The 26,146-nt window shown below is 38.4% G+C and overlaps 1 protein-coding gene across 8 annotated transcripts in view; it reads left to right on the top strand.

The window, feature by feature from the left end:
- The window catches only part of myo18ab (myosin XVIIIA b), a 92,222-nt gene that overhangs the window by 18,594 nt on the left and 47,482 nt on the right, over positions 1 to 26,146 (top strand). For 3 of the 8 annotated variants that reach the window (XM_054794672.1, XM_054794671.1, XM_054794670.1), the window contains exons 3-18: positions 3,239 to 4,348; positions 4,952 to 5,014; positions 6,665 to 6,730; positions 7,128 to 7,215; positions 10,563 to 10,669; positions 11,664 to 11,840; positions 13,155 to 13,365; positions 14,842 to 14,984; positions 15,059 to 15,159; positions 16,859 to 16,922; positions 17,039 to 17,183; positions 20,187 to 20,357; positions 20,572 to 20,662; positions 22,088 to 22,280; positions 22,555 to 22,641; positions 25,978 to 26,119. In XM_054794672.1, the coding sequence (XP_054650647.1) occupies positions 3,239 to 4,348; positions 4,952 to 5,014; positions 6,665 to 6,730; positions 7,128 to 7,215; positions 10,563 to 10,669; positions 11,664 to 11,840; positions 13,155 to 13,365; positions 14,842 to 14,984; positions 15,059 to 15,159; positions 16,859 to 16,922; positions 17,039 to 17,183; positions 20,187 to 20,357; positions 20,572 to 20,662; positions 22,088 to 22,280; positions 22,555 to 22,641; positions 25,978 to 26,119 (2,959 nt within the window). The remainder of the gene's footprint in view (positions 1 to 3,238; positions 4,349 to 4,951; positions 5,015 to 6,664; positions 6,731 to 7,127; positions 7,216 to 10,562; positions 10,670 to 11,663; positions 11,841 to 13,154; positions 13,366 to 14,841; positions 14,985 to 15,058; positions 15,160 to 16,858; positions 16,923 to 17,038; positions 17,184 to 20,186; positions 20,358 to 20,571; positions 20,663 to 22,087; positions 22,281 to 22,554; positions 22,642 to 25,977; positions 26,120 to 26,146) is intronic. The other 5 variants (XM_054794676.1, XM_054794675.1, XM_054794677.1 and 2 more) reach the window with 3 other exon arrangements.

Raw genomic sequence — 26,146 nt, 5'->3', positions numbered from 1 at the left:
CTTTGACAGCAATTCCGTTTAGTAATGGTGTCACAAGAGCTTGTGAGAATAAAACATGACAAGATTTTCCTGTTCAGAAAAAAATGGTTTTGTCGGCACTAAGCCTGAGATGATAATAAATAAGTTCATTAATCACCCAGTAAATAAAAATGACCCACTGAGACAAAGAGACTGTATGACTGACAAAAGGGATCACTCTGTTCATGCCATTGTTCTAAGGAACAAACGCAGCAAGATGCTGAAACCAATGGACAGAGTGAACCCTCTTCCTGCCTGTTTGGAGGCGAGAGACGAGGAAAACAGACAAGCATGCTCATGGCAATATACTAAGGCCGGCAAAATCAAGTTTATTTCATTTATTGAGGGATTAATTCATTTATTTATGATCATCCCAGGCCTAGTGTCCACGAGACAGTTTTTGTCTGAACGAGAAATCTTGTCAAGTTTTAATCTTGCAAGATCTTCTGACACCCCTATTATTAATAATAATAATAATAATAATAATAATAATAATATATAGGGATGCATGATATTTGTTTTTCAAACCGATACTGATAACTTATTTGTAGCTAGACTCAAATGTGGAGTATACAAACTGTACCAGTAGATTTGTCCTAAGCAAATATGGCGTCACCCTTATTAAACAAATTACAACAGAAATTTACAACCGTTCTGTCTCTAGAAATGGATGTCTGTTTTTTTGTTTTGTTTTATTTTATTTTTTTTATTTCCAACAAAAAAAATTTAGAAACCATAGCTCTAATCCTAGCCATCAAAAATCGGGATCGTCAATGATGGTAAAGGGCTGGTCATCCAGTGCCATCATATCCACAATGAACTCACAGATAACTTTTTGCACTTTTTAAACGTTGCGGCGATAGGAACAAACCCGGGGCTCTTCTTTACTCGCGTTTCAGGTGGCTGATAAGGTTTGATGTGTTGAAGGTTGATGTTTTCTCCTCGTGGAATGATTGCAGAACATTAGGTGCAGATAGCATACAAAATGTCTTCCACACAACCAACGCCATGTTTGTTTAAGGGAAGTGGGGAAGAGCTGCAGCATGTCACAGGAAAGGAGCGCTTGATTTGCTCACCTTAGCCCGGTAACACACACCACAATACGGGTAATCTTGCCTCATTGGAGAGTTGTTTTTTTTTTTTTAATTATCAGTTATCTGAGCTATTTTTTAATGTTATTGGATTTAACGGTATGCCCTTCACTGGAGAACAGAAATGTTTTTCCAACCCCCGATTTGAAATACTATTGAGAAACTGATATAATCTATTTATATATCTGTACTGTGCTGAACTTGAAAGTGAAACCAGTGAAATGCAACAAAATGGAGAGCAGTGAAGCATACAAGCGTATTCAAGAGTCAAATTGCATGCTGAGTACAACAAAGTCATACATGTTGGCAGGTATGCCCTAATATTGAAAGTCCTCCCTGCCGCTCACGCCCTCCGTGACAGTTCACCGTGCCCCTTCCCCCTCGGGGCCAGCCCCACTATTTGAGAAGCACTGCCCTAAAGGAACAACAATTTGAAACATAAAGAAAAATCTACATCACATTGCAGTACGACTTTTCAGACGTATGTACAGTAGATGTTTCAAATGGCTAGATGTCAGTTGCCACTTTGCGGTTCAAATTTCGTGAGTTCACTCAACCACAGTTTTTCTAATTAAATAAATTAATGAATTATCGTTGTTTTGTGGTTGACTACGGCCTTTTATTATCTTTAAAAATGCATATTTAATCAAATGTTATACAGTCTTAGCCTAAATTAATCATTTTTAATCATAAAAATGACTAGATGAACTAAAACGCAAATATAAGGCATTCAGAAGATGTGATAATGTACTATACTATCTGACTTGTTGTGTGTGCTTTCAAGGAAGTGATGTGTGTGACGTCAGCTAGGTAGAGTTGAGTGTGTTTAGCTAAGTGTTAGCAGTGTGGAGGGTGCAAATGGCTGGCGTGAGCTGTGGCCGGCAACAGCTCCTGTGTGAGCGTTCACTGTGTTCTCTGCTTGTTGATAAAGCCACTGAAATGCATCGTGAGTCTCTCTGTCACCACAAGCAGCCAGCCTCATTACACTGGTCACTAAGTGTCAGTAAAGTTACATTGTGAGACAATAGCCACCATAGGAATTACCCTGTCATCCCTAATGTGTGATTATATGTTATGTGTTATTTAGGACTAAGATGTCTCATTTTCTCATATTATAGCTACTATTATTGAGTAATAAGAATGTAAAGGTGACTATAGGGGTGTTATTTAATGTTTATAGGGCTCTAAGAAAGCGTATTTAGAAGGTCGTAAACAGTTTTTTTTATGCTGTATCTACGAAAATATTCCATTTATCAACCAATTGACAGCAATAAAGAAGAGATCACTGTACTCTTGTTCTACATGATGCGGAAGTGGTTTTAACTTATTCGTGCTTTCATTTTTATGCCACAACCTAAATGTTGTGAACAGATAGGAGTCAGGTAGGAGAACGTCACGCAGTCTTTTGAATTTCTGACGTCACAACTGTAGAAGGTTCATGTATGGTAACTTGCTGGGTGTTCAGCGGTAATCAGCGACCATTGCTCAGTACCGTTTCTCGCTTTTTCTTGAAAATGTCAGCCAGAGAGTGTAAAAATGATGTGGCTAAACGGGTAGATATTTTTGTTTGGGGGGGGAGCAGAGACCTACCGCACAGTCACTCCTGCTCTACTTTCGCCACTTTACGGACAACTGTTGAAGTCAACAAAACACAGTTCAGCACTGGATTTGTCAATATTCTTACAATTATATCCAACATCCAATTATGTTTTACTGTTTGCTGATAATTGTCAGCATGTAGCAGCTTGAAGGTGGCTTGTCTCTGTGCAGCTCTGAGTCATGGTGTCAGGTTGGAGTGACCCCTGACCAATCACAACAGGGCAGGCGAGGTTGGGTAGGTGCCTGCGGAATCCAAGCTAGCCAAGAGAATTTTAGATTTACATATGGAGTATTTTAATCAAATAAATGTACGATGGTGCCTCAAAAACCACTGAAGTGAGCAGGATAGTGCCCCTTTGAAGAACAATAATGCATGAACTGTTTCAATGAATACCTTTGAACCATCGCCTCATATTTGTTTGAAAGTGTGCATGATTATACAATCAAGCCAGTGTAAAAGCTCTGCATGTTAAACAACATGATACCTGACCTTCCACCTTCTCATGTCTCCCCTTTTCCTTTGTGAGTAGTCAGATAATGATGGACTGTCCAACCGGGCCAAGTCTGTGCCAGCTCTCGACCCTGGAAGGGGTTTATACCGGGCATTGAGCCCGAGTGCTGCCGTTCCTTCAGAAATGGGTGGGCGAGTCAGGAGTCCCTCACCACCTAAAGTCAGAAATCCTGTTAAAGTGCCCGACCGCTTCAAAAGCCCAGAGAACTCATCTTTAAAGATGGCAGAGAAATTCCAGAGTCCGGAAGCAAGACATTCTGTGGCTTCAGAGCCAGTTGCGAATGGGAAACAGGAACATAATGGCTTTGTGGATGTCAATGATACTGTCAATGATAATACCAAAGGAGCACGCACCAGCTTGCCTGATACTTCTGATGAGCAGACTCTAACTCGTAAAAAAGTTGTGAAGGTGGTGCGTCGTGTTGTCAGGAAAGTCTTGCCCTCTGGAGTAGAAGAGTCTACACCACCAACACAATCATCAGACAATCCTGAAGTAGCCAAGAACGGTCCAGTATCTACTCCAGCTTCATTGTCCAAGGCCGCTACGGTGTCTGCGTTCTCTTTTAAACACGACACGGTCAAAACAGAAGACAAACATGACGTTTCTCGAGGATTGAGCAAACTGATGATGAGGGGCAGAACAAGGATGCGTAAGAATGAACGTCTGGAAACCGAAGTGTTGCAGAAGAAAGAGGAAACGGCAGATGAGACGAAAGAAGGGGTGAAGGAGGTTAAGCCCTCCACAGAGCCACAAGAGGGCAGTCGTCAGCCTAGCGCATCTGCTTTGGCTGTACAGGAAATCAATTCTAGAGTAATTCCTGTTCCTGGAACCAGCATACCTTCAAATAAATCTATTCCACATCCACCTGTTTCCAGGCCCTCCCATTCCAGACAAACTGTTTTGCCGCAGGTGGTTGGCTTTATCCCAGCACCAAAGCCTTCACCTCTGCATCCACCTCCAGGCTTCATACCTGTTACTAGACCAATAGCTTCTACCAATCCTCACCCAACACCCGCTCCGTGTCATTCTATCTCTGCTGCTAGCACTCCTCATCCAAGTGTCAGCTCAGGTCCACGATCTCCACCAGAACGTATTAGCGGTCAAGACCCGACTGACAGTAAGCAAAAGGTATTGTTTGCAAGTCTGCATCGCGTGGCTAACTTCGGCATGTTGTGGCAATTTAACACGCATCTTGAGCTGCGTACGCACGTAAATATCTTAATATATTAAAGGAAATATGTTTTTTTTATTGAAGTCAGAAAATTATGAGAAACAAGACAAAGTTGTAATTTTACATACAGTATGTAAAATTTTGACATATTATGGGAAACAATAAAGTCATAATTACCAGAAGAAAATTTACAAGAAGGAAGTTGAAATAGTTGGAAAATTAAAAAAAATTTGGGAGGGGGAGGAACGGGGGGAACAGCTGTAATTTGCAAGAATAAAGTTGAAATATTAAGAGAAAAAAGTTGAAATTTTCCAAGAATAAACTTGTAATATTAGGAGGAAAAATAAGTAATTTTAGTAGCATAACCCTCAAATTTTACATTTTTTTTTGTATGTGCTTTATGCGTGGCAATGCATGTAATTGCTAGGGTCAGCACTTTCGGAGATTATGTGTACACATGCAGTTGATGTGTGATTGACAGTGGAGTTGTGGATCAATTGCAGTGGGGTGATGTTTGTGTTGTTGTGCAAAGGGTGAATGTGTTGTGCTTTCACTTATAGGAGACACCAATCAGTCCCACAGAGGAGGCTGAGAAACGGCTCATGAGGATCTTCAGCACCCCTGTAAATGACACCCCCCCACCCTCCACCCCCCACCCCCTCCACCTTTGCAGTTGATTAATTTTTTGTCTCTCTGGCACCTTTTTATTTTGCACCCTGGTGTTGATACTGACCCGCCTCACTGATGCTTGTATGAAACATTTGCAAATGATTGAGACAAACAAAATCAGCTTGTTGTTCTGAACCGGTTGTAATGCTGAGCTGAGGTACTGTTACTTTTCCCCATCACTGGTTTTATATCAGCATGTCTGACTACTGCTGTTGGTGTATTGCGGTCGCCATGCCTAACGTGTTTGTTTAGTTGGGTACATTTTATACACAAACACAGCAGAGGGAAGAGACGAGACAGTTCCTGTGCTTGTGTCCTGACTTAAACATCACACCCCCTACTTTAGGAAGACATCCGTCATATCAGTAAGGGATGGGGGCCAATATAATCCAGTATTGGTATCTGGTTCTCATACCTGCTTAATTCCCATATCTTGTTTATTCATTTTACAAGCTTTATGTCGATATGCGAAGCGGGCGGACTCTTTTGAACGATTTTACAGAGGACAATATTCAGTAAAGCAAATATGCATATTTAAGCAAATTGTACGTGTTTTTTCCCTAAATGAAGCATTTTCAAGCATTAAAATTGATAAAGGAATTCAAATACAAATATAATGCATTCAGAAGACGCATTCAAATTATGTAATATTCTACACTGGTCACTAGGTGTCAGTAATGTTACAGCAATGTTCGGTAAGACACACAAGACAAACAGGCTGTTATGGCAGGTTTGAATTATCTCACAAGGGACACAGTTATAAGTTTAGACACAGATTTTCTATGCTCTAACTACCAAAATATTCCATTTATAAATAAGGAAGCCTACTTTGTGGAAATTAATTTACCACAGTCAATGAACTGCCAATAAATGAGGGATTATTGTCCAGTATATCGGCTGTACAGTCTTGAGCTTGTGTCTGTGGTTTGTTGTCCGGGAGCTCCCAGTGGTGTGCAGATATTCCCAGAAAACCAGTTAGTCGTTGGCTGAAATTCAATAACCCAGATATGCAATACCAATCAGGTCATGAGAATAAGGACGCACCCATCCACATTTTTTTTTCCACTTCCAAACTGATCCCAGTACCGGAATTTGGATATCTACCGATACAATTCCAATACCAGAGCTGTGTTTGATTGATTATGATTATGATTATTATCCAGACCAAAAGAATATCAGCAAATAACGCCTTCACACACAGTCGGACAAGACATAACTCTTAAAATCTCACATAACTTGCAGGTGGCTACATTACCATTGTTGTAGCTTGTGTGTCTGTCGCAATTGAAGAGGACGGCTCCAGTGCATGTGTGGTGACAGCAATGTTCACTGGTACGCTTTTGGCTGTGTTTGCTCATATTCTTCTAGCTACGTTTGCTGACAAACATTAAAGCATAGATTGGAAATGTCCGCAGATGGTATCGGTAAATTACCAATGTGTGAATCACGCTGGTATTGGAACCCGATACCGATTGGCCCCGTCCCTGAATGAGAAGCAGTATATACAGTATCTTTAAGTGAATGTGTCTCCTTTTACAAGTATACTCTCTGTATTCTTTGCTCATACATGACTTTGAACTTTGACCTCTTCTTGCTGGCCAAAGGGATCTGTGGAAGAGGATTTTGCGGCACTCCTTCCGGCATCTCATGCTGCTGCTAAGCAGTCCCAGGTCTGAGCTGTGCTGTCTGAGTGAAATTGTTCCATCATCACCATCCACAGTGGAGTGCAGTGTTGTGGTTTCTCTTTTGACTTGCTGAGCGTAGTCAATGTGTCCTATTCACGCTTCACATGTCAATGTAATATTACAGTACTCATTTATTATCCTTCATTTGCCATTAATCCACATTTCATTTCTTTTTCCGAAACATCACACATAGCTCAGCAAGAAAATGTAGCATCTGTCTCACACGCCACTCTGAAGGAGCATCAGTCTACCACCATCTACTGCATGATCCACCTGTAGCATGGATTGGTGTGGAAGTGTTGCAGGAAGACACCCATGTGACTTTGACTTGTCCAGTACCGTGCATAATGCCTTGTCCATTGTTTGTTTCCTTGCCGTTTAGGTGAAGACAGAGGAACAGATAGCGGCGGAGCAGGCTTGGTACGGTTCAGAGAAAGTCTGGCTGGTCCACAAGGAGGGCTTTTCGCTGGGTAAGAAATACAATACTTGGCATACTTAGTATTTACAAGCAATGTAAAACAATAGGTATTTATAACATTTTGGGGACCCGATGTTAATGTTTAATCTTAGGGATTTGAATTGACATAGACCAGGGGGTATTACATTTTGAAAAACAACAGCAAAAATGGAAAGAAAACAGCAGTAATTTTACGAGAATTAAGTCAAAATATTAAGAGAAAGTTGTATTCTGAACAGAAAAAACTTTCACCTTCACTGAAGATGGTATTTTTTGAATTCGATAGTGTTTCTCACCTACTTTATCAAACTTTCTTTGGCTCCATTTTGGCTTATTTTGCAACCATGATCAAAGAGGACTTGAGGTGAGAAACACCATTGAAATGGTGGTATCTGTGTGATGTCTCGCTGCCACATCTCGTCTTTGGGAACAATCATGTCTTCAATGAATGTAAAAGTAACCTTAAATGTTCATTTATCCCTTTCATTCATCATTTATATGCATTTATATTCGGGGTGCAAGACGGGGCCAATATGAAGGAATTATGACATCATACTGATAAATAAATATCCATCCATCCATTTTCTATGCCGCTTAATCCTCATTAGGGTCGCGGGGGCATGCTGGAGCCTATCCCAGCTGACTTTGGGCGACAGGCGGGGTACACCCTGGACTGGTCGCCAGCCAATGGCAGGGCACATATAGACAAACAACCATTCACACTCACAATTTAGAGTTGCCAATTAACCTCACCTGCATGTTTTTGAAATGTGGGAGGAAGGCGGAGTACCCGGAGAAAACCCACGCACACATGGGGAGAACATTCAAACTCCACACAGAAATGCCCAGAGGAGAATCGAACCCAGGTCTTCCCGATCTCCAGGCTGTTCCTGTGTTGGCCAACATGCTAACCACTAGACTACCGTGCGGCCCCTGATAATTAAATAAAATAATAATATTTACTAATATTTATTTTACATTAATAATATTTACTATCTACTATACTTTACTATATACAGTAAATTATAGTAATAACTAATACCAATCATTAAAAAAAATGCTTCAATGAGGTGCGATTACTTGTACTGTGCAGGGCGAATGCACAAATCAAGCGCTTCTTTTTTCTCTTGCCTGTGACGTTAACGTCCTGTCATAACTTCCCCTAAGCTCACTTGTAAACAAACATTCACTTTAGGAGGAAGACATTTTGCGTACTAGTTGTAACAAATGCTCCACGATGAGGGGGACATAAAATAAGCATCGAGCACACAAAAAAACCTTATCAACCACCAGAAACGCCAGCAAAGCTACAACGAAGCTGGGTTATTGTGTCGCAGTGTTTGAAAAATGCAAAAGGTTTGCCAGAGACCTTATGTGGCGTTACATTGGCTGCTCAAAGCGTGTGCCCGAATACAGTGCACTTTGCTGGGCCACGCCAGGTGGCTCCTCCCGCTCTATACTCCTGATAGTAGTGATGTGATACTAACACAAACTACAGTTAAATCTAAATTTTAAAAAGTACATTAAAAAAAGTTATTGGTATTGCATCGGTCTTGAAAAGCAGAAAGTTAAAAGGCATCATGCATCTATAATTAATATAGATTTAAAATTGTTTTCTGCATGTAAAACTATTATTGTTAAAACTATAATAGCGTGTTTTGTGTTAACATTTTTGACTTTCTGGAACAGATTAATTGTAATTGTATTGTTTCTTATGGGAAAAATTGATTTGGTTGGAGACCTTCTGGATTGGATTAATGACGCTAACCAAGGTGCCACTGCATCGAGGTAATAATGCATACATTATCTTTTTAGAATATGCCGAGGGCCAATAAAAAATGCTGTGGGCTGAAAAAGGCTACTGGGCCGCACTTGGGGCAACCTTGGCTGACAGCATTTATTTTTAGTAGTAGCAAGTGTAAGGATGCAGACAAGTGAAACAGTCAGAGTTTGAATAGTGTGAATGATGATTTCATTTGTAGTAAAGTAAAGTTTCTTATTGCTTGTAATGCAGTATTAATAGCTCGAACTTGTAATCCCTTTCTTCTTCTCTACTGATCAATAGCGGCACACTGCTTTCATCTTAATCACTTGTCTTTGTCCCTTTACGTACTGTATTTCACCGGGAAGTAGGACTGCGCGATATGGACCAAAAGTCATATCCCGATATAATTGGGTTGAATATCAGTATCTGATATACATCCCCATATGCTTCAAAGTGACTTTAGTTTTAAAGCTTCATGCAAGATGCACATAAAAATTTTTTTATCTAAAAATACAGTAGCTGCTAAAATAAAGCAGGCCGTTCTGTTTTTAAAATAAATATAGAAAAGTCAAATATGCTGAAATCCTCAGCTAATAACAAAACCACAAAAGAACAAAATATGAAGGAGTGCTGGTTTAAGAGGAAATTTGAAAATGTCAGTAACTCAAAAATACTTTAAATTGAATAGTAGTATTTTTTTAGAAGACACAAGCATGTCCTTATTTTGTGCCAGGAACACAAACCTGTCAACAGCATCAGGCTTAGCAACTGTCTGACTTCCTTGTACATTTGTGGTAGCGCTTGTCATGCTAAATAATTGTGATTGCGAAGCTTGCTGGACATTGTGAGTTCATTGTTTTCAGCAGGTTTTTAAATCCGTTTTTTCCACTGTTGCAACGGGGACCATATCTTTAGCAATGTGATAAGACACCACTTTGTGTTATGGCAGGAATTGTGCAGCGAGCGCCCAGCTTCACGCATTCCTCGTATTGGAATTTTGCAGAAAATTTTTTTTTGTGCTCTGAATTTGAAGTACCTCCACATTACTGAGCTATGACGGAGTATTAGGGCCACATTCTGACAAAGTCTTCCAACGCAGACGCTGTCGCTTGGACTGAGCAGCCGGGCTTCTGCTCCACCCCTCCTCCCTCCTCTTGCATGCACAGAGGGGGGCAGGGAGAGCTCACACAGTGCAGAGAGATGAGGGATGTACAGCGCAAATCCAGTCTATACCGATATGAACAATATGGTTGTTTTTGATATCGTGCTTAAAGTAAATATTGATATATTAAAAATATTGATATCGCCCAGCCCTACCGGGAAGGAAGTGTTCCCAATCAAGAGAGAAAATGGTACACTGCTGTACCCAAGCAAAGGTTCCATACTGAAAAATTGGAAAAATTGTACGTGTGCTCTACAGTACAGAAAATCAAATGACATAAAATGAACATGACCTTTAGGGGGGTGGGGCTTGACAGCTTTAGCGTTGAAATGATGAAGAAGCTAATATTTAATTCAGTAGCTTTGCTGTGAAAGAATGGGATGATAATGTTGTATCACTGATAACTGTTCCCTTCTCCCCCCATCCTGCTTAGCCACGGTGGTGAAGACGGAGCCTGGTTCTCTGTCAGAAGGCAAAGTGAGAATCAAACTAGAAAGCAATGACACAATACTTGATGTGGACGAGGATGATATTGAAAAGGTGAGTGGCTTCCGCAGGAAATGTTTGGTGCACCCCCCTCCCCGTCACAGTGTTTGCGCTTAGTTCTTAATGCATCCGTTTATCTTCTCTTTATTTCCACCAAGTATGTTTGTAACACATTTTTTCAAGGCATACTTCCAATGTAAATACAAATAGTAACTCCTTAGGTATACAGTCGCCCCTCCTTCATGGTGGTTAATTGGTTTCAGACCCTACCGCGATAAGTGAATTTTCGCAAAGTAAGATTCAATGTTAATAAACTGAATATTTTCAGGGTTAGAGCATAGAAAACCTGTTTATGACCATTTAAGTAGGGATTTTAACATTATTAGAGCTCGGTAGACATGAAGTAACACCCCTATAGTCACTTTTGCACTCCTATTATTCTTTGTTTACAATACATTGTGCAGGCTACGGGATCGCTGCAAGGACATAACAGTTGGCCCTCGCTAGCATAGCAAGCATAGTGCGGGATTGTCCCTAACTATAGCACAGAAAATTCTGGTGATTTGCAGACTATATAAACTTGCAGCACTTTGCAGTAAACCAACAAAACAAAACAAAAACAAAACCAACTAATGTTATGGCCATTCCCCCTTCAAAGTGGGAAGATTGCCAGGTTGTCTTCATTCATGAGCAGTTCCAATTCTAGCTTTTAAGGCGGTGTGAGATGCTTGTGATAGTGGATTGAGTAAAGACAGACTTAATTTAATGGCCTTTGGTGCAAGTAAAATAGCTCCATGCTTTTTGCTGGAGCTGCGTCCCATACCTACCAGCAAATGCTGAAAATCGGCGAGTAATTGATACGCACATAAAAATGTTTTTTTTTTAACACACGGCTCGTGCCATCCAAATTTAAATCCAAATGTAATTTTGGATCAACGTTTGCAGCACATCTGGTTAGACATAAAAGGATACGTGGCTACTAGACCTATAGAAGCCCACGTGGTGGAACATCAGGTATTGCTTCCTCTAACCAACCTGTTCTTTCCAGGCCAACCCTCCATCGTACGACCGCTCAGAAGATCTGGCATCGCTGCTGTATCTTAATGAATCCAGCGTGATCCACTGCTTGAGGCAGCGCTATGGAGGAAACCTTATCCACTCCTACGCTGGACCCAACATGGTGATCATAAACCCTCTCAGTACGCCCTCCATGTACTCGGAGAAGGTAAGTTTCACACACATATCTGCTTTCTCTCCGTGATTTATTACAGAGGAGATAGAATAGAATAGAATAGAACACGCATGTCCAAAGTGTGGCCCGGGGACCATTTGCAACATTCTAAAAATATAATTTAACAATAAAAGTAAAAAAAAAATAATTTTACAGTAAAATTATAATTCTCAGAGAATTTTTTAAATTAAAAATAATCTAATGAGAAAAGCTCGTCATTTTCCTAGAATAATAATGTATTATTATGAGGAAAAATAACAACCTTTTAACAGCATTAAGTTGAAATTTTAAAGAGACATTTTTTTTTTAAGTCTTAATATTATGAAAAAAAAACAATTTTAGTAGCGTAATGTTTAAATATTGTAAAATAAAGAGGGTTTTTTTAAATTATAATATCATGAGAGACAAACAAAACAACAAAGTTGTAATTTTTGGAAAATTAGCTTGCAGGAAAATTTATAATGTTATGAGAATTAAGTCAAAATATTATGGGAATAAAGCATTAATGATGAGAAGAAAATTTACTAGGAGAAAGTTGAAATAGTTGGAAAATAAAAAAGAAAATTGGCAAAGCAGTTGTAATTTTACACGAATAAATTCTAAATATTACAAGAAAGAAGTGGCAATTTGACGAGAATAAACTTGTAATATTATGCATAAAAATAATTACATTTTAATAGCATAGCACTGAAATTTTAAAGAAAAATATATTCTTTTTAATAGTGTGTAATATTATAATAATATTATGCGAAACAAACCAAATAAAGTTGCAATTTTTTGGAAAATTAGGTTGGGGAAAAAGTTTGAATACTATCGGAATTAAGTCAAAATATTATGGGAATAAAATCATAATAATATGAAAGATTATTTTATTATATTATTTCAGAAGAAAGTGGAAATATTTGGAGAATGTAAAAAAAAAACAACAGCAAAACTGGGGAAAGAAAGAGCAAAGAGTGATGTTGATAGTAATAATAGGCTTTTTCTCCTATATGACAAAGGTGACAAACTTTTTCGTGAAAATATATAACTTCTTAGCATATCTACATGTGTTGCTTTACAAAATATCAAAGTGGCAAAGTTGCATCCTCTCATTTTTCACTATGTGGTTATCGCTGGGAAAGGTTTGGATACCCCTGGAATAGTAAGTGAGAAGTGTGTTTAAAATATGAAATCCATACAATATCAGGATATATGCCATAACCGTGTCACTGATTGGTTGGATTTTCCTCCCAAAGACAACAGAATTAGACACCCCATAATAACAACTGACAGCTTTCTCCTGCCCTTCCATCTTTTCCCCATCAGGTGATGCACATGTTTAAAGGCTGTCGTCGGGAGGACTCTGCTCCTCATATCTACTCTGTGGCCCAGTCAGCCTACCGTAATCTTCTTACCACAAGGCAGGACCAGTCCATTGTACTGCTGGGAAAGTCTGGCAGTGGTAAAACCACCAACTGCCAACACCTGGTCCAGTACTTGGTTTCTATTGCTGGCAGCACTGGCAAAATATTCTCTGGTAAGATGTAGTCCCAGCATAGGCACTGTTAAACACTCATATAGTATGTCACATTTTATTGGCTTGTCCAAAACATGAGGTAACATATGTTACAAATAAGATAACTCTTCATTCATTGAGAGCTAAGTGCAGCGTGATCACGGAAGCTCTGATGCAGGACCAAAGGGTCAAACAACATTTGCTTCAACCTTTCGTAATTTTGTACCTCTAGAAAACTGAACCTCGCGGACCGTAAAGGCTGCGATTGATCGGCTTGTAGGACATTATTTCCTGTGTATATACGACTCCTTCAGAGGGCGTACATTTTACCTCTGCCATGCCTTCTCTTTTGATTTTGAATCAACATTTGCTATAAAAGTGACTATTAACAAGGGATGAGCGAGTACACCACTATCTGTATCTGTTCACCCATCTCAATTATCTGTATGTGTACTCGGAGTGAGCGGTGCGTAATCCGGAAGTGGGCGTGGTTTGACCGGAAATGGGTGGGGCTTCAATTGGTACGTTATTTTAAGTCTGAAATTTACATGAATGGATCAGAAGTTGCTAGATTTATTGTTTATTATTCAGCTATATGTGTACTGTGTATGTCTGGAAGTAATCTGGAAGACTTATTTATTTCATTATTTGTTTTTTAACAAACTGTGTGAAGTTGGTGATTCAAACAGGGAAATAATCGGTCCTCCTTGCTCACTGCATTTGTCTCAAAAGCGCCGCGTTAAGTAAAACGTCAGCATTGACCGACGCAACACGAGCCGTTTACAGCAGTCTTGTCAAATGCACCGCGTACGTAACAAAGCAATTTTACCGAGTAACTTTAAATACGAGCTGAGCTGAGGAAAACCTAAAAAATAAAAAGGTCCGGAGTGGAGGCAGTGAGCAACCAACACGAGCCGTTTTCAACTCTGTCTTGTCAAACGCACCGCATACTCCTCTCTCTGCTGAAGGGAGTCTGTCTAGGGAGGGGCGGCCACTGTGTGTGACTGGCAAATCACAGAGCATGAAGACTGAATCCATAAGTAGTTACCCAATGAGGATTTTCCTTCTTCACAATTACGGATAATGACAACCTCTACTCGTTTCTTGTTCGTACTCGGCAAAAATGCATTTGCAATGCAATGTCTAAAACGAGTATCTGGCTCATCCTACCTGTTAACACATCGATTAGTTACAGTTTTTGACTCATGAAAGACCATAATCAACCACGAAACAGCATGATTTATTAGGTAATATATATTTTTAAATATATATATAATATGTCATGTTTGAGGTTTCTTCTTTAAGGGGAGTTCTTTCTTGTTTCTGTCGTCAAGTGGGGTTGAGGAGCGTAGTTGTAGACCTGCATCCACGTGCCACATTTTTTGTGATAACTTTGAGTTTTGAAATGGTGTTATAGAAATACATTTGACTCAGTTGAACACGCTCTTTCGGATTTTACATCATGAAATATCATGTTATTTCTTTTGTGGTGCTCAGCGGAGAAGTGGCAAGCAGTCTACACCATCCTGGAGGCTTTCGGCAACACTTCCACTTCCATGAACGCCAATGCCAGTCGTTTCTCACACATCGTGTCGCTTGACTTTGATCAAGCAGGGCAGGTGTCTTCTGCCTCTATTCAGGTACACGTACTATTTGTCACTTCCTGTGCAGAAAGTGAAAACGAAACATAAGTCTTTCGTTTTCTTCTGCTCAGACCATGCTGCTGGAGAAAATGCGTGTGAGCAGACGACCGGAGAATGAATCAACCTTCCACGTTTTCTATTACATGATGGATGGCGCCGACAGCAACCTGAGGTAATTGTAATTCTCGTAGTTATGACTTTATTCCCATAATACTTTGACTTTATTCTCATAACATACATTTTTCCCCAACCTAATTTTCTAGCAATTACAACTTTATTTTGTCTGTTTCTCATAATATTGTTTTTTTTTTTTTAAATAATGTATTTTTTCTTTAATTCATTCAATCCCAGCCATTTTTCAAAAGACAACCCATTCAGTACCCACCATTTTAGACGATTTTAACAGATTTTTCAAGGCATATAGAATATTATGTTCTATGGCTATGTAAACATGGAACCTACCAAAAGAAATATAAGACATTCGTCTTTCATCAGAAAAAAATTTCCCGTTCTTTAGTAGTCATCAGTAGAACATAGGTAAGTTTCATGAAAATATGAGTTCCCAACAAAAAAAGGGTGAAAAACAACTTTTTGTGAAAAGATACATTTCAGGCATAATTTTCACTTTGACACAAATGTTTTGCTTTTATGACAGCTCAAATATCTCAACAACTACAGCACAACATAAACAATACAAAAAATGTTTGTTTACATCAAAATAACAATTTATTTACAAATATAACACCATGAACTATTTAGAATTTTACATTTGGAACTAAACTGAACATGTGGATGCGCGCGCATGCGGCAAAATTCTCCCACAATTCGTAAACCTTCTGTACGTTTTACTTCTCCATGCTCTTTCACTTCCTCCTTGCTGTCGAGTGTTTTTACATGCAAACGAGCCATGCCGACCTCTGATCAGATGCACTTCTGCCAACTTGTGGCCGTTTTTATGGCTTAAAACTCTTTTGTTTTTTGGGGGTTTTTTTTGTTTTTTTAGTGACGTCTTTTACTCTGCAGTTGTGTCATCACCTCTTTTTGCATCTTGCGTAAAAAAAAATGTAATAGACATGTCAATACATCTTTGGGATTGGGCGTTCGGGTTTATAAAAACATATTAATACATCTTTGTTATTTAATCGGTTAATATTCCAACTCTATGCTACTAAATTGACATTTGTCCCCATAATATTACAACTTTATTCTCATAAAATTGCAACATTTTTCTATTAATATTTTGACTGTATTCTTGGAAAATTACAGCTTTATCACTTTATAACTTTTTCTCTACGGTACTAAAATTACATTACTTTTATTTTAATAAAATTTCGCCTTTTGTCTTGTCTTTTTTTTTTATATATATTTGGACGTTATTCTTGTAAATTTACATTATTTGTCCTCATGATATTACGACATTATGACTGTTTTTCTGTTAGATTAGTTTTTTCTTGTAATATTTTTACTTTATTCTTGTAAAATTACTGCTGATTTTTCAATTTTTTGCTGCTTTTGTTTTCTTGTTAAATTATATTTTTGAATATGTCGCGGGCCAATAACAGTTTGAACGCGCCAGTCTTAAATGGCTTATTTTATGCTATTATGTCAACTATATTGGGTAGTATGAGGTTAAAGGTGACTATGGGTGTGTTATTTCATGCTCTAATAATGTTAAAAAGCATATTTAGAAGGTGGTAAACAGGTTTTCTATGCTCTATGAAAATATAGCATTTATAAATAAGGAATCCTACTTCGTGGAAATTCACTTATCGTGGTCGGATCTTGAACCAGTTAACTGAGATAAACGAGGGATTACTGTAACTCCAAGCCTGGTTTCCTCAGACTATTCATGTCTTTGCTTTTTCTTATAGAACGGAGTTACACTTTAACCACCTGGCTGAGAACAACACATTTGGTATCATTCCACAGTCAAAGGTAATCCTGGAAGCTTGTTGGATGAAGTGTATGTCAATACAGTAACTACAGTACATGCATTTGGCTGTGAAACATATTCACCATCCAGCGTTTGATCTGATCTTCCCCTTACGCAGCCTGAGGATAAACAGCGAGCGTCACAGCAGTTTACGAAACTACAGGCAGCTATGAAGGTGCTGGGCATCTCTGGTGACGAGCAGAAAGCTGTCTGGCTCATCCTCGGGGCCATTTACCACCTGGGCGCTGCTGGAGCAACTAAAGGTAGAAATACAGTATCATACTAACACTCCTGAAAGATTCGGCCCCTAGCTTGTTGCAGCATTGGTTTGTTGACGCTTTAAATTGAAAAATACTTGTGTAATATCATATTGATGCAAATATAAGTCCACCCTAAATATACTATATACTGTATCTACTCTTTTTCAAGATCTGATTTAGTAAAAGATGATATAAAGCATGAATTTTAGCACACGTGGCAGGTGAGGCACTGCTCTCTTAAAAAATGCTGTGAGGGTTAAAGGTGGGTATCTAATCATTAGTAGATCCCTGCTATTGGTGGGGATTTTATTGTGAGACCACCCACGAATGGGGAAAGACCGCCAGTAATTGATAGGCCCTATTTGTGACATACAGCTTTCTCACCTCCCTCCCAAACTTCCTGCTAGGATTTCGGATCAACATTGGCAGTAAAAGTGACTTGTAATTATTAGATAAGCTTCTGCCTTTGTTCACTTGGAAGCTAACAAGCTAAATGCTGAGTGCACAATCCATGTCTATGTCCTAAACATGCCTCATACACTTCAATGCATTTATAGTATAAAATGTATAGCTACTCACCACTAATCAATGAACATCTACGATGATCCACGAACACATGGAGTCAGACTCACAGTGTAGCCCAGAGGTCCTCAATTCCATTTGTCGTAGGGCAAGAATTTTTATATTGCCTGAACAGTAATCCCTCGTTTATGACGCTGAATTGATTCCAGACTCGACCATGATAAGTCAGAATGATAGAGTGATAAGTAGAATTCCTGATTTAGAAATGGAATATTTTGGTGGTTAGAGCATAGAAAACCTGTTTACCGCCTTCTAAATACGCTTCTTAAACATTATTTGAGCATGAAATAACACCCCCATAGTAGCCTTTAACCTCATACTACCCAATATAGTTGACATAATAGCATAAAATAAGACATTTAAGACAGGAGTTTTCAAACTGTTATTAGCCCGCAACACATTCAAAAATATAATTTAACAAGAAAACAACAGCAAAAATAGAATAATCAGCAGTAATTTTAAAAGAATAAAGTAAAAATATTACTAGAAAACAATCATTTTAGTAGCATGAAGCTAAAATATATTTAAAAATTGAAGTCATTTGTTTAAAGTGGTAATATGAAAAACAAAACATTAATAAAATTTTAATTTTTTGAAAATTTGGTTGCAGAAAAAGTTAATGTTAAAATGTTACAAGAATAAAGTCAAATTTACAAGAAGAAAGTTGAAATAGTTGGAAAATTAAAAAAAAACCCCACCAGAAGTGGGGAAAAAAAATAATTATTAGAGCCCTCTAGACATGAAATAACACCCCTATAGTCACCTTTGCACTCCTATTACCCAATATAGTAGACATAATAAGGGAAAATAAGACAGAAATAATATATACGCACAGTTGTTAGCATTGGGAGAGCCACATTATCACAGAGTAGTGGCTATTGTCTCATCAATGTAACATTACTGACCCCTAGTGGCCAGTGTGGAATACTACATATCACTACAACACATACACTTGTACATACCAACCTACATACAACCACTAACCTGTGAAAATACTACAACTTGATGATGATGATAATGATGTCAGAGGTGTCCAAACTTTTTTCAATGAGAGTAAACACACTCAAAAATCAAAGGATGTGGGCGCCACTGTTAAACACTGAGTTTTTTAAATATTTAAAGCAGAAACGGCCTGCATCTCAGCATTGTTATGACAAAGTTATGTACTATTAGTATGAACTTTTTCCCTTTTTTTTTGCTAACTTTTTTCTCATACCTTTTTTCTTGTCTTTTCTATGTCTTTATCCTCATAATGTTTTGACTTTATTATCATAATATTGTAACTTTCACCCAACCTAATTTTCCTAAAACTTTCTTTTTTGTTTGTTCGTTTCTCATAATATTACAACTTTTATTAAAAAACAAATTAATACATATTTTAGTCTTTCAACTTTGTCTTTTTTTCCCCCTTAATATTAGGGCCCTAGTGAGGACAAGTGCCTTGGAAAATGTATGGATATGCTTGAAAATACTTAATTTAGACAAAAAAAATATGTGAAATGTACTTAAATATGCATATTTTTAAAACTAGTAATAGGCTGTAGTCAACCACAAAACAGCACGATTTACAAAAGTGAAAGTGCTAAGTGGCGAGGGATGACTGACTTACTTTGCTTTGCTTTACTTTGAAAGGTGACTATAGGGTTGTTATTTCATGTCTAGAGGGCTCTAATAATGTTAAAACTTGTACTTAGAAGGTGATAAACAGGTTTTCAATGCTCAAACTACCAAAATATAAAATTTCTAAATAAGGAATCCTAGTTTGCTTAAATTCACTTATCACGATTGGGTCTGGATTGATTAACTGTGATAAACGAGGGATTACGCTATGAACATAGGCAAAAAAAAAATACAGCTTCGAAATAAAAGCATTGTCTTTTTAATCCAGACATTATTTGGCAAGTTTATTTATAGAGCACAATTCATACACAAGATAATTCTAAGTGTTTTACAGAAAAGAAGGGCAAAATCACTTCATAAGATGATTCTATAAAAACATAAACTCATTCTAAAATCATTACAGCAAATTCATAAATCATTCCATAAAAAAAAAACATAAAACATGAAGAGTGCAGATAAAATACTTTCAGTTATGAAATGCACAGTTGAATAGAAGTGTTTTCAGCTTGGATTTGAACATTGCCAAAGTTGAGGATTTTCACACATCTTCTGGAAGACTGTTACAGATTTTGGCAGCATAAAACTGAAACGCAGCCTCGCCGTGTTTAGTCTTAACTCTGGGCACCCACAGGAGACCACTACCTGAGCTTCTCAGAGCTCGAGATTATTTATGTAACTGTCAGAAATGTACTTTGACGCAAGACCATGAAGATACTTGTACACAAGCATAGCTGTTTTATTTGATTTGTTTCCCGTCCGACTTCTTTTCATGTTTTAACATTTGACATCCTCATACCCCTTTAGCGGGACGCAGGCAGTTTGCCCGTCATGAATGGGCCCAGAAGGCGGCCTACCTCCTGGGATGCACCTTAGAGGAATTGTCCTCCACCATATTCAAGCACCATCCCAAAGGCCTGCAGCACTCCACCTCCTTCAGAGGAGGACCGGATGAAACCAGCCAAGGTGACAGCTCAGGTATCAACTCTCAACTGCCGTCATTGATCTTATTTTATTTCACTTTCGCTTACACCTGCTTTTCATGAGCCTCTATTATTTTACTTATATGGTGTATGTTAGTATATACTTCCACCAGGAACAAGCGCCTTTTCTCAATACCTATGACGAGATTATTTTCTGTCACTCTAATGTGTGTGTGTGTGTGTGTGTGTGTGTGTGTGTGTCATGTCAGCTTCTAAGGTGACAGCTGTGGAGTGCTTGGAGGCCATGGCATCAGGACTCTACTCGGAGCTCTTCACTCTTATCATCTCGCTGATTAACAGGTCTCTCTTTGAAATGATAACCTTCCACTGCATTTAACATTATCTGATAAATACTTGTACATTTTTAAGGTCAACTCCTTCACTCTGAACAACTTTTTTTAGTGTTTGTGTGGGGTTTATTGTAGATTTGTAGATATATTTATTTAAGAAAAACAGGAACGGTGCACATTAATCAACATTTTCATGTGAATATGCAAGATTATAGCCAGTCGCTAACTTCCATTGTTCCCTCAGGGCTGGTTAAGTACAGTAACAATAACATGTGACATAAAAGAAGAGAAAAAAGAATAAAATAATAAAAACAGTAATCAGACCAAGAAACAATTGGCATAAAACTGTGTGCACTTGACATACCGTAACCCTCCCTATTTGTGGAGACATAAAATGCTTGACTGCTGAAGTACTAGATGCTATAGTATCATAACCTGCTGGTGTTATGACATGTGACATATTTCTCACACACAAATGTGTGCAGATATTATTGCACTTGTTAAATGTACTCAGATATCTTTACTATTCACAGTATTCACCTACATAATTACAATAATCCCTCGTTTAGCATGGTTAATTGGTAATCCAGATGCACCCGTGATGAGTGAATTTACGCAAAATAGGATTCCTTATTTATAAATGGAGCATATAAAACCTTTTTACAACCTTCTAAATACACTTTTTAACATCACTAGAACCCTCTAGACATGAAATAACATCCCTGTAGTCACCTTTACACTCCTATTACCCGATATGGTAGACATAATAAGAGAAAATAAGACATTTAAGACATAACATAGACTCACATGTGAGCATTGGGAGAGTTCCTTGTTGTTGTTACTTTCTGCGGTGGCTATTGTCTTATCAGTGTAACATTACTGACACCTAGTGGCCAGTGTGGAATATTACATATCAATGACATGTATTTGAATGTGTCTTCTGAATGCCTTATATTCATATTTTAGTTCATTTAGCCATTTTAATGCTAGAACATGCATAATTTAGGCCAGACATGCGTAAAATATCTTAAATATGCATATTTCTTTTCTAATCGTAGGTCGTAATCAACCACGAACCACAGCTGATTTATTAATTCATATATTTTGAAAAACCTTGATAGAGGGAAGCCGCAAAATTGGAACGGTGAAGTGGCGAGGGACGATGTAACATTACTGACACTTAGTGACCAGTGTGGAATACTACATTGTCTTTGAATGCATCTTCTGAAGGCCTTACAGGCATATTTTAGTTAATTAAAAGTCATTTTTATGCTTGAAAAAGCTTAATTTTATGAAAAAATTACAAGATACTTTTAATGTATTTTAAATTTGAAGCACAGAGTGGCGAGGGATTATGGCACTCCCTTTTCTCATGTTAATGTTGAATTATTCTCTATCAGATCCTGAAGCCGCCATGTTCTATCCGTGTTTTCAGAGCGCTTAAGTCGAGTCAGCACTCACTGTGCTCCCTGCTAATCGTGGACACGCCGGGCTTCCAGAACCCTCACCTTGCTCAGCAGCAGCGGGGAGCTACTTTTGAGGAGCTGTGCCATAACTACACCCAGGAGAGGCTGCAAACGCTGTTCCATGAACGAACCTTTTTCCAGGAGATGGAGAGATACAAGGAGGTCAACAGACACAGAGCAAAAACACAATGAAGTGATGTAGAAAAGCTCTATGTGGGCGGGGCTAAATACCTTCTGTATGCACTGTAGTTATAGTCTTCTTCATCTTCTTTGTCATTTCTAAATTGCATCAAATTTTTTGTAAACAAAACCCAATGATGATATTCATTCAACCAGATCAAGTAATTGGCAGTCTCATAACCAACTTGCTGCTTTTGTGTATGATATTTCTTTGTCTAGGTGACTAACCAAAGCCCTTATGCCCTCCTGCGTTTAGGAAAACATAGAGCTTGCTTTAGATGACATAGAGTCCACTCCTTCAGTGTCTGTAGCAGCTATCGACCAAACGTCACCTCAAGCTCTGGTAAGCAGAACCCTCACCTCCCATGCACCTTCCATATGTACACTGATTCCCTTCCTATCTTGTCCACCTTTAAAGATTTACCATCAGGCTGATTTCCATGGAGAGGAGACGTTTGTGGCTTTTTTAAAATTTATTTATTTATTTATTTATTTATTTTTAATCCAATCGTGTTGAGTAGTTTGTAGTGATGTGATCGATTAAAATATCGATACCTCCGATTGCTGAGCTTAATGCTCTGACATCGATTCTCAAATCAAATTATTGATACGTTGATACTTCCGTCGTTTGAGGCTTCATTCTTAGCGTAGGTCTTAATAATCAATAAGTCATTTAAATGATGTTATAGTATTTATTTCATTATTATTATATCATGTGTTTTTGTGATTGTTTACAGTACAATTTTCACATATTTTATGACTTTGTCATCTGTTTTTACTGTTGTTGTATATTAGCTTGGCTATACAGTCGTCCAGTTAACCAGTTAGCGTCCAATTTATTTCTTCTAAACTTAAGAAGCCGAAAACTTACCACTTCCACACGGGGGAGGAGAACTTTTTTTTTCCACTCTGTCATGTGGGACATGCCATGGCTGACTTCATGCAGTGTTAAGTAGGGTCGGGCATTGTTTGAATTACAGCGATTACGGTTCTGAGTCCTCGTTTCAATCCCGGTTCCTAACGATTCTCCAATCCAATGCTTTTACAAGGCAGAGTCATAAAAGTTTGCATGGTTTAAATCAGGGCGCTAACCAGAGTTCTTTTTGGATGAAATATTTGAACATCTCAATGAAATGTTTAATGATATGAACTTTTAGTCAACTTTACTATGATTTTTTTACAGAGCTATTTTCAACCAGTAAATAAATATCACAGCATTCAACTTCCACAAAAGATACTTTTGAAAAGTGGTATACTTTGTTTGCTGCCCCAGTGTTGGTGTGAGCTACAGTATTTTTATGGCACCCTTATTTTGTTAACACGAGTAAACAGAATATAGGCCAAAGTGCTCTTATTTTGAAGATCGGAAGTGTGTTGTGTGAGTTGAGAAGGTCCCTTGACTGTTGCTCACAGAGACGTACTGTGCAAGTGATAAACTAGCCTAGCCGTAGCCGTAGCTCCCGTCCTTTATTTACACCCAGCTTCTACATCAGCTAGCTTCCTGAAACATTGGCATGAGACAGTTGTCATTTATTGTATGACTTCCCTGATTCTGACTGCTTAGTGGAAGTTCGACGTAGTGCATCAAAGATGAGGCACTGTCTTATTTGTACAGGTGTATTTGCACAAAGTACCTATATCGTATCGGTATCCACGATACCGGCCTGGATTTTAGTCAGCAATGGATCGAATAAGAAATCAATGGTATCGTCATCCCCGGCATTCCAGACAGAACAATAAAAAAAACACACGTCTTTCCCATTTCTGTGTGTTCTTGATAGCCTCCTCTTGCTAGCAGTTTTTCACCAACCATGCACAATTTGGGAAGCGAGTATTTCACTTGTAAAGCCTTCTAAGAAAACAAAACATGCTCCATTTACATAGCATGACCTGCATATTAACCAAGCTATAGCCACATTGGTTTTGTAGGAACTACTTTTCTGGCGTAGTGACACATCGAGATGGACTGTGTATATAGCGGTGAGGTTAAGCACAGGGTGGAAAAAGGTTTCTACCACTGCAGGGTTTGTTAGTGCTAACAATACTTTGTTTGTTGTGATGCCCTTGGCGGCGTGTTCTCCTCATTATATACAGACTCTTTTTCATCAATGGCAAGTAACGCTATTCGATTTCTGTCGGCATGGCTTGGCAAGCTCCATATTTATACCACAAGTTATTGTTATTGTTGTTTATGTATTGCATGGATGTCTTAAAAGTGACAGACCGGAGTTGGAAGTTGACTGCTACCAATATGTACATATATCTATCTGTGCACCATGATGCACCATGGACAAGGCCAATAATGCTCAATCATCCACTTTGTAGAGACAGAACAAATTGAAACAGTCCTGACTCTGTCAGCCCACGTTTCATCCTCGTCTTCTTGCCCACTCAGCTTCTAAAACCTGCAGCTCATCCTTCCTACATTCATGCTCAAAAAGATAAGGTTGCAGATCCTCATTTGTTCAAAAGTAGTTGTTGTCATAGGCTCTCAGGTAGTCTGCCATGATTACCAAACACAGAACACTGTCTATGCTGCAGTTGTTGACAGAAGTAACATTCGTTGCTATGGGCTCTGTGAAATCGACTAGCCCATGAACAAAGCTCCAGTGATGCTTGTGTGTTTGGTCATTACTGACAACGTCTGAGCCTTGGACTCCTTTTGACTGAAGACTGAAGCAACGCAAACAAAAAGCTGAAAGTGTGATTCAGCAATGAGGAGCGTTGTGACAGGTGTACAGTCATCCCTCGTTTATGGAGGTTAATTGGTTCCAGACCCGACCATGATAAATTAATTTCCGTGAAGTAGGATTGCTTATTTATTAATCAAATATTTTGGCAGTAAGAGCATAGAAAACCTATTTATGACCTTCTAAATACACTTTTTGACATTATCAGAGCCCTCTAGATATTAAATAACAACCCTGTAGTCACCAGTACACTCCTATTACCCAATATAGTAGACATAATAAGAAAAACTAAGACAGAAATCAGACTTGTGCTCGTTTGTTTCATTAAATGTCTTCCAGACGTGTGGACAGGAGGTGACGTCGGTGATTCAGAGTTGAGTTTCAGCTGGAATATGACCACAACAGTACCCTGTGTTATTGTTATGTTTATCATGATGATTATTATTATTGTCGTCATTATTATTTTCACTGTGAGATAAATCAAACCTGCAATAATGGTTGACAGCGATATGTTACTAGTGACACCTAGTGGCCAGTGTAGACTACAGCTCATCAATGTAGATGAGTTCATTCAACCGTTTTTATGCTTGAAAAATGCTTAATTTAGGCCAAGAATACATACAGTTTGCTTCATATGACTATTTTTTTTTAAATAATAATAAGCCATAGTTAGCCATTTCATAAATTTTTGAAAAACCACGATAGAGTGAGGGCGTGATGTTCGAACCGCAAAGTAGTGAGGGACGGGTGTACCCACTTTTGTGACATGCTGTAATTGTTTTTCTCTTCAAATAGGTAATAGGTTAAATATTTAAAATACGAATCACTTCCTTTGTTGAATAAGTCATTAGTTCTCTTGACGCTTCTTAGCGCATTCAACTATACCAGCTGATTCATTTGAACATTAATTACAATATTACGCAGCAAAACTGTTCTTGTGGTGAGTCTAGTATGAATTTAAGGTTTTCTTTTCTTTTTTTTCATTTCAGGTTCGTACTCTGGCAAGGACCGATGAAGCCCGAGGCCTTCTGTGGCTGATGGAAGAGGAGGCAGGTCATCCTGCAGGGTCGGAGGAAACTATGTTGGAGAGGCTCTTCAGCTACTACGGCTCTGGACAAGGAGAACGGAAAGGTGAGTACCTCTTGTCTAACTGCCTGG

This window comes from Dunckerocampus dactyliophorus, chromosome 12 (assembly GCF_027744805.1).
Source record: "Dunckerocampus dactyliophorus isolate RoL2022-P2 chromosome 12, RoL_Ddac_1.1, whole genome shotgun sequence".
Taxonomy (NCBI): domain Eukaryota; kingdom Metazoa; phylum Chordata; class Actinopteri; order Syngnathiformes; family Syngnathidae; genus Dunckerocampus; species Dunckerocampus dactyliophorus.
Note: the sequence above shows the minus strand (reverse complement) of the source record. Positions and strands in the feature narration are given on the sequence as shown.